Source organism: Eptatretus burgeri, chromosome 12 (assembly GCF_056783735.1).
Source record: "Eptatretus burgeri isolate ZD-2024b chromosome 12, Ebu_testis_v1, whole genome shotgun sequence".
Taxonomy (NCBI): Eukaryota; Metazoa; Chordata; class Myxini; order Myxiniformes; family Myxinidae; genus Eptatretus; species Eptatretus burgeri.
Window position 1 is genome coordinate 27,118,372 of NC_140972.1, and position 12,500 is coordinate 27,130,871.

General features: G+C 45.5%; 1 protein-coding gene across 6 annotated transcripts in view; it reads right to left on the reverse strand.

The window, feature by feature from the left end:
* Positions 1–12,500, reverse strand: part of LOC147015291 (uncharacterized) — a 299,609-nt gene that overhangs the window by 252,100 nt on the left and 35,009 nt on the right. For 3 of the 6 annotated variants that reach the window (XM_085849898.1, XM_085849896.1, XM_085849897.1), the window contains exon 3: positions 11,449–11,496. The exons of the other annotated variants lie outside the window; for them this stretch is intronic. In XM_085849898.1, the coding sequence (XP_085706024.1) occupies positions 11,449–11,496 (48 nt within the window). The remainder of the gene's footprint in view (positions 1–11,448; positions 11,497–12,500) is intronic. 6 annotated transcript variants of the gene reach the window in all.

The following is a 12,500-nucleotide window of genomic DNA, read 5'->3' on the forward strand; positions in this document are numbered from 1 at the left end:
AGAAGCTTTGTGGAGGTCTGCGCTCGTGTCAGAGTCGGGGAGCTGCGGAGAGGGGAGGCCGGGAACGCGATCGAGGTCGCAGTGGCGTCGCTCGTCGCGGGACCCAAGCCAGCCAGATATCCTCTTTCCCCCGAGCATCAACACCCCCCCCCCCTTGAGCTCACGGACCAGATGGTTATCCTCATGAAACCACTTTGTGAGCATCTCAAGGATGTGTGGTTTGAGGCCGCTGTGGTTCCTGGCAACCAGCTCCTTGGCGTGTGAGTCCAAGAAGTAGACCTGTAGGAACTTTGGCTGGCCGTCTTCAGGCGGGAGCAAGCTGCCAATGCGGTGGAACACTTAACCTTGGATCCGAAAGCTCGGGTTCCAGCCCTGGACTTCAGCTTCCTTGTGCCCAAAGCTCATCATTGCAAAGCTGCCATTATATGTCCGAATGTTGTCAAGGAAGTGCTTGCTGAGGGGACCTTCACCTGAGAGAAGTTCCTTCAGCAAGGGAAGAAGGGCAGGAGAGAGCTCAAGGACGACCTTGCCATCGCTGCAGCACACACCCTTTGTCTCTCCCTTGAACTTGTGAGCAGAGCAGTGGGTGCAGACTTGGTCCATTCGGCCGATGTCTGCATGAGTTGTTGGGTCAACCGGGTCATACGTCAATGCCACCCTGTTGGCATTGTTGTGCTCTTGTGCCCAGGCCAGTGCGGTGACACATTGCCTCAAGTCTTGCATCACACTCTTCCTCAGTCTCATTTGCTCGCCGCTGTTGTTGCCGATGAGCCTCTTCATTGAGCCTGACTGATTGCTCCTCTTTAGTCTCTTTTTGTCGCTGCTGCTGTTGCCGCTGTGCCTGTTCATTGATCCTGGCTGATTGCTCCTCTTCAGTCTCTTTTTGTTGCTGCTGCTGTTGCTGCTGTGCCTGTTCATTGATCCTGGCTCATTGCTCCTCTTCAGTCTACTTTTGTCGCTGCTGCTGTTGCCGCTGTGCCTGTTCATTGATCCTGGCTGATTGCTCCTCTTCACTCTCTTTTTGTCGCTGCTGCTGTTGCCGCTGTGCCTGTTCATTTAGCCTGGCATCTTGCTCATTTTCAGTCTCCTGTTGTCCCTTTGTGTGTTTTCGCTTAGCTGCAGCTGCCTTCCTTTTTCGGGGCATCTAAAATCAGAAAGTCAAATTTTGATCAGAAACTTTGTAAACATTCACTGGTCTGTCCATCCACCAGTCTATCTTTGTATTATTGTGATCAGGTTGTGAATAAAAAAGTCACGACGCGGAAAATCAATCAATTGCGGCAGAAAAATTGAAACGGCCAAAAAAAAAAAGACGAAATTTTTTTCGGTGTTTTTTTAACATCTAAGGTGTGCTGTAGTACTTTCGCCACGTCTCGCCATGGCTTGCAAACAAACAACCAAGCAGCTTGTAGAACTGTCATGTAAAAATAAAATTGCACATTTTCAGTGGGTGAGGCATCGCCCGAGACACCGGGGGCCCAACGCAGGCGGGGCCTGAACTTTGTTGTCGATTGTTGTAATTTTGGTTGTGTTTAGCAGAGGAACAATGCAGAGTGACAGTGTGGGTACTTCTGCCATGTATTGCCAGAGCTTGCAAATGAACAAACAAGCAGCTTGTAGAGCGCTTGACAAGTTGCTTAATCACTCAAGCAAGCACTCCATTAAAACGGTTGATAAGGAACGGCTGGCTTGGCAAGCGATGGTAAGTTGATTGATAACGGGACACACCCGCATAAATAAAACCCACTTATTTCTTAAAATTTTCAGATTTCACTCCAGATTTTGACACATGTATTGTTGTGGGCCGGGGTTCGGTGGCGATAAACGACCACGAGATGGAGCAGTGGAGTCGTCTCCCACCGAACACCCGGAATTTAGGTCGTGACTCTCGGATAAGTCCGAGAGTTCACGGGTCCCTTAGCGGACCGTGGTCGCCAATATTTCGACGACGTGGGGTAGGGTTAATTGCCTAATTTCAATATACCTAAATACCCACGTCGTCCATCTCCCGGGGAAAACCACACCCTCGACCGACTTTGTCAGGATCGAGTCGCTATCACCGACTCGGATCCGGCGTAACCGAGCGGCAGTTACCAAAGCCACGCCGGACCAAATGAACAATTTACGGCACGAACGGCCTTACTCATTCTCAACACGTACCATGCAAGGCCAATGGAGGAAAGCACAGAAAACGAGCTGGTACATTTAACAGAGGTTTATTTATAGCGATAATTAATCGGGGAGGGAGACACAGAGCAGAGTTATCACAAATAAAAGGCAGGCAATGTACAAGCAAAGGAAAGCACTTACACAATTTCTACCCACCGACACGCACACGCACGCACGCACGCACACACACACACACCCAAAAGAAACTGGACCCGTGGGTCCCCAGTCGGTAGAGCCGGCCCGGGGCACCTGTCCTTCCTCGTGCGGTCACACCGACCCGAACCACCACGGTGGGACTCGAACCCACGACCCGAAGTCCACAGCCCACGACCCTGGCTAATCGAGCACCACCACACTGTTCGGTCACCACCACCACGGTGAGCCACCGCAAAGGACCGCAGACCGCTCGAACACGACCACACACCACGCCGCAATCGCCACCAAGACCGCAGACCGCAATCGCCACGATCCTGCAGAACACACTCGTCCTGACCACCACACCCCTATTCTCTCTTGAGGTGGGAGGGGTTTCTTTTCTTCACCACTCACCTCCTGATTGGATGGTCTTTTGTCAGGCAACTCGTAGCGGCCCTTCATTGGTTGGGCCGAACACTGCATCTGGCTCAGGCAGAGCCAGCACTGAGGTGACGAAACCTCCGCTCACGTCCGTGGTCCCGAACACGTGCGTAATGGCGACCGGGTCAAGTGAGGGTGGTGTCGTTGTTGTTGTTGTTGTTGTTGAGGATGTCATAAACCTGACTATAAAATAACTTGTAGCGCACACATGTAATTCCCAATCGACAAAGGGGATAGATTCTAACTATAAACACATACTTATTGAAACAACTGAACTACGGGGACTCTGGCTGCTTGTGTGCACAAGGTTTCCAAATTCGTAACAGTATTTAGTCCATAAAATCCGATCCTCAAATCAGAGATCATATTTCGATTATATACTTTAATCAGTCCATGAGAGTGGATCGCGTCTCCAAGGCAAGACATTTTTAGTAGGCCTAATCAAAATGGCAGCTAAGACCCCTGCGAGGTGAAGTTGGGCTGACCAAGAATAAGCCTTTCATGAAGCTAAGCAATTAATTATCTTCAAAGGAGGTGTTTAAATTTATGCAAACACCCAATTTTCACTCATGCACTTCCTTGGAGTTCCCTTAGTTTGCATGTAAAGTTCCAGGCTGCTAAGTTTCATGGTTTTGGAGTTATGGAGGAGACACGCACACTGAAATTTATTAATACAAGTACGTGCCCGTTAAAAAAAAAATAATAATAATAATAATAATAAATAAATATTCCAACCGCGAGCAACAAACAACAACCACACAAGCTGTTTCTTCGCACTCGCGTGCCCGTACGTGCGTGGCGCGGAAGTTCGCATATCACAGTTACGATGATTCGCAATTTAGGTTTTAATGGCCAATTATTCAATGAGCACCAACGTATTTTGCCTTTTCGCAATGTCATCGCAAGGAAAAACAAAAAGAGAAGAGAAGAGAGAAAAAAATTACTTCTTGGTTCGGAGCATACCAGCACTCTGATGTTACCGAAATTTATGCACCATCTCATATGAAAACGATCATAACTTGCGGTATGAAAACGATCATAACTTGCGGTATGAAAACGATCATAACTTGCGGCATTGCGTTTATCTATAAATGCGCATAAGAAATCGAGAAATTATTAGAATACACGAAGTCATCACTCTCCGGAAGTCCGTACGTTGTAACCCGTAATGGGGAACGCAGCTGAGCTTCCCTTCCCCATCGGCCACGCCCACGCAACAACGTGTCTTGTCATTGGTTTGGTAAATAAATGGCCATAACTTGGGATGCACTTGTCCGATTAATATCAAACCTTGAAAAGGCACATCCTCAGGTCCCCAGCAATATACCTGGCAAGTTTCAATTAGATCGGACCAGCGGTTGTCGAGAAACAGCGGACACACACACACACACACACACACACACACACACACACACACACACACACACACACACACACACACACACACACACACACACACACACACACACACACACACACACACACACACAGCTGGAATTATAGATGGATAGATAGATCAACAAGCACAGAAGTCAAGGTACTATACCAAGCCATATTTATTAGTAAAGCTTCTCTGCCATTTTGTTCCAATTAAAATTTTGCTTTTCATAAATTATTACCTCTTCCACCAAAGGTAGAAGAAGGTTATCTTTTCAGCCCCATATGTCTGTCTGTTTTTTTTTGTCTGATTGTGTGCAGGATATCTCAAAATGTTGTGGATGGAATTGGATGAAATTTTGTGAGCAGGTTGGGTGTGTGACAAGAACAAGTTGATTCGATTTTGGTGAAGATCAGGCTATGTATCCGGATAATAGAATTATTTAAGTGATTCTTCACCATTGAGAGACTCGGGCCAAAAATGATATATGGCACATTCAAAAATGTATTGGGCTCAATGTGTTCTACTGGATCAGGTATTGTGCGGCGGGGGTATGCGCTCTACCGAGTGACCTAGTTAACCTCCGCCATCGAAGATCGTTGATTACTGTTTTCACCCCTTTCTGTTTGTTTGTTTGTTTGTTTGTTTGTGAACAGTATTACGGAAAAACTCCGACGGATTTTGACAAAACCTGGTGGGGGGATAAGGTATGGTCCAAGGATCATGCAATTAGATTTTGGACTTGGTCAACAATCCAATATGGCCGCTATGGCGGCCATTTTGAAAAAATATTTGAAATTTTTTTTTTTTGCATTTCTACATGTTTTAAGTGATTTCCAACCCCCCCCCCCCCCCCAAAAAAAAATAAATTGTTAGAGAAAAAAATTTATTTTGCAACTTTTTTTTTTCCAACAAAATTTCGATTTTTTTTTTTTTTTGCATTTCTACATGTTATAAGTGATTTCCAACAAAAAACATGCCAAAATTATAATTGCCGCTGATTTTAGAACTTCAGGTGGATATACCCACGTAAAATCAATTTTTGTCTCAAGGAATCTAGTTATATTATGATGAATGAATTGAGTATGTAAAAGTTAAAAGTAAAAGGGAAAGTTGCAAACTATAACTCTGTGAGCACTGTTGATGTCAAATTGAATGAATAGGATATCAGGTTCACTAGAGTGACCTAGCAGTATTGGCGGCGGAGGTTTTGCACTCTACAGAGTGCTCCCCCTCTCGTTTTACATGTGATTAACAAAGGTGGTTCAAGATATACGGTATGATTGTAATTTAAGTTAGGGTATCGCATGCACTTTCATTTACTTACCTCTTCCAACTTCTAATGACTGATTTCCAAACCAAACTCTCAAGGATAATTTTTGTTAATGTTATCTGTTACCTTACAAATCAATCTTGTATTAGAATATCAATATATGTGACTATCTGTACAACAAGTTTGGTCATATCGATGTGAAATCTACGATATGCGTGTTTTTGCATGCAGAGGAGTAACTCATAACTCGCTCAAAAGTGTGTGAAGAAAGTGATACCCTGGCTCAGAATACAGTACTCATGAAGCTTCACACTTTCCAACGGTACCGTACAAGTAATGTTGTGGAGGGGGTGAAACAAAATCGATTTTTAGAGGCCCTTCTCTCACTTCTGAGCTGTCTTGGCTGGGTTTGAATCCCGACACGGCTATAAACTGTTATCCTGATGCTTCACAGGCAGGGTGATTCATAAAAGTGTGTGTCGTCCCTCGGATGGACGTTAAAGGACTACCCTCTCATCCTTGAGCTTGCCAACATTCAGCCTTGGCTGGGATGATACCATTCCCCTGAATTTAAGCTGCAACTTCAGAGTTGCTACCACAAGCCTGTGGTCGGTATTGAGGAACTGAGCACTCCGGTTGACCCTGCAGTTCTGGATCATCTTCCAGCGACCATCAACGACCACATGATCAATCACCTTTGCCACACCGCCAGCGTTGGAATACCAATTCCAGCGATGGGCCTGTGGGTGCTGAAACCATGAACCAGCCACCATAATTCCACGACTTCTTGCAAAGTCAAGCAAGATAGTGATATTCTGGTTCATAGTTCCTGACCCATGGGGACCAACACATGTCTCATAACCATCCCTATCAGTTCCAGTCGATGCATTGAAATCCCCCAAGACTAGAAGTGTATCTCGCCTGGGGCACTGATCAACCACAAACTCGAGCGTGGCATAGAATGCGTCCTTCACGGTGAGATCACTCACCTCAGTCAGAGCATAAACAGAGACCAGGGGAATGGCACCTAAAGAGTGATGAATCCTTCGTCTCGAAATATGCTTGTTGACCGGTGTTGTGGTGTATTGACATACGTGGGCAAGGCACAATGCGGTGAGCGTTGTGGGGGAGTGGAGGAGTGGTTTTGGTAGTCACGTGTCCGCAAGGCTTATAGGTGATCGCGCCGCTAGAGGCGAGGGGTAGTCAACAGTGGTGCCCATCCGGATACGCAATAAACAGAGTTACGGCAAACCTCACGACTCTACGTGCCTCACTGCACACCGGACACCACACTGGCGACGAGTTTGTTTCGGATCGACGTGTGCAGAGTGCCTGGTTTTTCCTCGGTATTGACATGGAGTCGTTGCCAGAGCAATTGGATTGTGAGGCGCACGGAGTGCCGGGGAAATCAGCGCAGCTCGCGCGGTTTGAGTTCGACCACCTGGCGAGGAGCCCAGGGAAGCGCATCGCGAGTTTCGCCGCACGGGTGAGGCATCTCGCCGGCGCCTGCACGTCAGCGTGGTTCAAATTCACGTCGAGTGAACGGCTGGGCTCGGAAATCGTTTTATTTCTGATTTGCAAGCCTCGGGAATGGTTTCTGCAATGCCACGGCTAAAGGACGAGGACATTAAGTTCAACTCAGAAGCGGCGTCGGCTGTCGCACAGACTCTGAGAGATGTCCGGAGCCTCGATGGCCAGTGCGCGGCAGGTGATCCGGAGGTCAGCGCGGTATGCCAAGCCCCCACGGCCGCACGCACAGTCTTCGGGTCGTGACCGAATGTGGCAACACGGTCAGTCGGACGGTGGTCTGAACACTCAGGGACGTCTACGGTGTGTGTGCCGAGTGTCATTGGCCATCATAACGGTCATGAATGGCGGTGTGCGAAGCGACCCCTACGTCCCAGGTCGAGACCTACTGCTGGTACAGTGTTTTGTGTATGGCATACACTTTTACGCCCCGGGTCGAGTCCTGCAGCCTGGGCATAGCGATCCCAGCGGCCCGGAGCAGGAGATGCTGCCGATATTGAACCTGTTCTCAATTGGTCCGAAGGTGACAAGACCAATGACAGTGGAGGTCGAGATGATCGGGGAACCGATCGTGTTTCGAGTTGAGACCGGAGCGGCGGTGTCGATCATGAGCGAGCGCACCGCTCGTGGACTCCCCGGTCTACGTCTTTTCAGGTCTACCCTCGCATTGCACACGTATACCGGTGAAGCGCTACCAGCGGTTGGCAGGGCACACGTCTTGGTCGCCCATCAAGGTCAGCGGGTCGCGCTCTCGCGGTTCACCCCGCATTCAACTCGACTGGATGGCGCCAGCCGGTGGCCTTGGACGGCCCGGCACGGGGGAGGAGGAGGAGGTTCCTGTTTCGGAGTTCGTACCTCCAGGTGCACCTGTGTCTCCTTCGGGCCCCGTACCTCCGTTTGGGCCCGGGCCTCTCTCGAGACCCGAGGGCGAGATTCCAGTGGCAGGAGCCGCGATGATGCAACATGGGTTTCCGGTCATTGATTCCTGCGACTACGACATACGGTTCTGGAGCAACGGGGGCCACGCCAGCTGCGACGGGCTCTCGCGCTCCTGCTGCGCTCATGATACAGTGCACACCTGTGTCGTTCAGGCGATTTCAACGGGGGATTGGAGTGAGCCGGTCACATTCAAGAAGTTCGCGGAACGCGATATATGTGTGATGGAGATAGAGGGCTGAATTGTGGGCCAGATTATATTGACGGCATTATTGTGACAGGTTGTGCAGATGAAGCCCATTTTTCTTGTGTGCCGTAGTATGTTTTGCCTATTATGCTTATCATTATAATTGTAATTTTATAATCATGTTTTTAGGGGGGAGGAATGTGGTTTATTGGCAAACGTGGGCAAGGCACAATGCGGGGTGCATTGTGGGGGCGTGGAGGAGTGGTTTTGGTAGTCACGTGTCCGCAAGGCTTATAGGTGTTCACGCCGCTAGAGGCGAGGGGTAGTCTACAGTGGTGCCTAACCGGATACGCAATAAACAGAGTTACGGCAACGCTCATGACTCTACGTACCTCACTGCACACCGGACACCACAGGTGTTACCTCAATTATCATTGGAGTCAGCTTATTGGAAACAGCAACAGCAACTCCTTGGGCATGGTAACCATCAGTGATGAGACCAATAGTAGGTGTAACCACCTGCCATGATCTCTCTGCTATCTGGTCTCACAACCTCAGAGAGTGCTGCAATACCGATGTCCAACTGCTTGAGCTCAGATGATAAGAGACAGGGATCAGATCATCCTCCCTTGGGGATAGGACATTACAGGCACCCACCTGAAGAGACCGCCTCAGGTAAACCCAAAGAGACCGCCATCTGGTGGACAACACCTCAGCACCACTCCGGCACACTCTCCCGCAATCTGACCCAGGAAGGTTACCCCATGGTATTCCTCCCATTATCAGTGCAACAAAAACTTGGATTACATCCTTGTTGCTTGTGTTATTGCATATAATGAAATGCAAGTCGTTTCAGAATCCCTATCTTCCCAATTATAAACAAAATTGAAATCATGTTACATGTCCTTTGTAAGCAGAAGATTAACTTTAAGGAAGAAATCATGGTATTTCTTCAGCAAATTTCTCAGCAATTTTTGTTTTCAGCTATGTCTTAACCACGATTGTCTGGAAAACACATGATGTCACATGTGTGTTTCAGCCAATCATACATAAAAAGCATGCCTGTCCTTACAGAAATTACTGATAAATGCATTGAAGTCACATTTCCAACTTAACGGTACATTTTCTTGATAAAATTCATTAATGATGAAATAAGTTGTCACAAAAGCCAAGCTTGTTTGATGAATCGATGTCCAACAGACAGGCAGATATAAACCATCAAAACATTTGCAGGAGAGTACACAGCAAAAGAAATGGTGGCTGGCTCTTTCGCTCCGCCTTCCCCATACTCGGCTCCGCATTGTCACTTTCATAGACTGCTCATGAGCATTCCCGAAAGCTCCTCCCCATAGGAATTGACTCGTAAATACGAGACGAGTCTAAATCTAGAAAGAGCCAGAAACCGCTCATCACCGGATGATTGTTCCATATCCAGAAGCAGCTAGAACCTCCCTGCACACTCCTGATCTTTCCACAAGCAGTAACATCCAACTTCAATATCAACACTTGTCGCATTTTGTATTCTACACTAGATTTTTAATTAACATCTTGCCCCAACAGTCATATACTGATACGTAATAAAATTTGTTCCATATCAAATCATCGCTTCGTATAAGAGCATCAACATCGCTCTGAACACAATACACCAAGAGTCACTATTAAGGATTTTGTCACGGAAAGCAACTCTCATTTTTTTTAAAGTTTGCTTTATGTTTTACTTTGAAGTCCAAGTAACAAACTGTTGCGGCTACACAACAATAAATCAATGCTTCTACAGCAGCAGAAAAGGGAAGAAAAATAATAATTAATTAATCAGTTTATGAGTGGTTCAGATTGTCCAGGACAGGAATGGTTGGAAAAAAATATAAAAAACACAAGATGTTACAAACTCTGGCTGTGAGCTACATTCTTACTTTGTTATTGTCATTAACACATCAGCAGGCTTGCCAAAAGTGAACTTTTACCATTGACATAGAGTCTCAGCAAAGACCATTCAGCGGCCTTCCCACACGAGGAATATTCTACGACAAGTTCTGTACCACACCACAACCACAAGGACATATTTGCACAAATCGTGCAAATAAACCACTCCACGTGATGGATATGTTTTTTTAGAAGCAGGGAGGAGGGAACGTATAAAAACAAGTGCACCAGCAAAGAAGTTGTACAAGTTGTCCAATATATTTCCCATCATATTTAAGATGGCAAAAATACCATTCCACACATTCTCACTAGTATTTAGAGTTAATGTTTATCACATTATGTGTAAAGAGCGCAACCACATGAGGATTGTGTTCCATCGCATGACTCATCAGCATAACTATTTTACTTGCATCGCTTCTCCGTGAAGTGCAGTGTCGGGTACATTCCAGAAGGTGACTTGTTTAACAAATTGCCCAGTACTCATGAAAGGCTTTTCTAAGCTGTACATTTTTGGGAAAGAAAAACAACATTTTTGGCAATTTAAAGCAAACATATTCTCAAGGAAAGCAAGTCTGCCCCATTTGATCAAATACTGTGATGTGACCGTTCGGTTTGAAAAAGGTCAAACACTTCATTTACTTAAACATGCGGTCGCTGACATCAAAAAAAGATAGAAAGTTATATACAGTACTGTAAACTTTACAACTCGTTTGAGCCTTTTGTAATTTAACCATCTGCTATGCTGAGATCAAACGATAATTATTATGCTGAGCTGCCTTCGTTGCTCGGCTGTGTTATGTTTTGTAAGCCTCAAGGCTGCGGTGCAAACTGTGCCATGTGATATATCCAGACAGTGAGACTGTTAAAGAAAGTCATTCATGATATCCTTTGGTATATCGATTGAACTTTCATTATAACAAAACTAAAAACAAATTTTCAAGTGAGATGGATATTATTTCGCAGTTTTTAACTGGTTTTAAAAAGTTGAATTGAAAGTACATCCTGATGATGAAAATGTATTAAACAAAGGTTTCGAACAACATTTTGGGTTTTGTTCTCCATAATCAAATGAGATGCAAACTGTCCATGCACCCATCTCAAATTAAAAAAAACAAATAATCCATTATCCAAGCAACTTCACGATAACGCTGATGTAGAGCCAAGCATGCTGCCAACAACCTCAATACTATTCTGCACAAGTTTCTCAAAAGGGCCAACAGTTATGCAGCCAGAAAACTTGCATCACAGCAACTCATTTACTTTTATTTTAATCTTGAGTTACGAGAGAAAGGTGACCTCCTGGAACAAAGGAACGAAAGGAAGAGTAATGATAAACACTAGATCGGGGAGAGCGTATTGATCTAGGCCTTGAAATGCTTAGAGTTAAATAAATCATCGTGAAGTCATGTTCACTTACAACTAGTAAATATAGAGGTGAAAGTAAATTCAGTATCTGCAAGACATGGGTATGGTGTTCACCTTGTTTAGAGGATACGAAGCTTGCATCGCTGAGGTTACAACTGAAATCTGTATGAAAGCAAAAGTATGAACAATTTGGAATACAAGTTTAGAAACCAAACTCGTCTCAACAGATTAACCATGTCATAAATGTACAGTATCTTTTAAAAAAATAGAACCCATGTGGTTCACTAATGAGCTTCAGGAAAGGGATAATCTACCAGCCATGCTTGGTCTGACCGAATTATCGATTCCCTCAAGGTAACTTGGGATAGGCCCCAAAATGTTTCCATTAAAACATCAGTGCTGCCCACAATATTTTATTAATATTACGAGCATGGGTAATATTATTAATATTATAATATATAATAACAACTCCCTCCCACCCAAGGTAATATTATTAATATTATAATATTACCTTGTGCAGAAGGAATTTCGAGTTTAGAGATAACAAGAAGATTTGTAATACTGCCAACGACCGGGTGGCACGATAAGATACACATTTGCATGGAGAGAATTGGGATCTTCCCCTCACCCTCGACCACCTGCCCTGGAGGTATAAAAATGTTTTCTTGAACCTCTAATTGCGAAAGAGGATTCCAACAGTATGCAATATGATGGGGTCACTGCGGGTGGGGCCGATGATATCAATGTACAGACAGCACAACTTTATATAATAATAATAATAATAATAATAATAATAATAATAATAATAATAATAATAACATTCATTTCACGTCATAAAGGTGTTGAGGGCTGCTGAGGCAGTTTCATTGGCAAGGAGTACATTCCTGGACAGGTCACCACTCTGATGCAGGTTACCCCAAATGGTTATTACCCCAGTATACTGGTACTCATTTCACCAATGTCAGAAGGATGGCAGGCTGGGTTAACCGCACCTGGTGTTAATTCAACAGAAAACAGGGGCTCAAACTCAGGACTCTAAGGTTCTAAGCCAGCCACATTAACAGCAAAACCAACACCAGGTGTGTGTGTGTGTGTGTGTGTGTGTGTGTGTGTGTGTGTGTGTGTGTGTGTGTGTGTGTGTGTGTGTGTGTGTGTGTGTGTGTGTA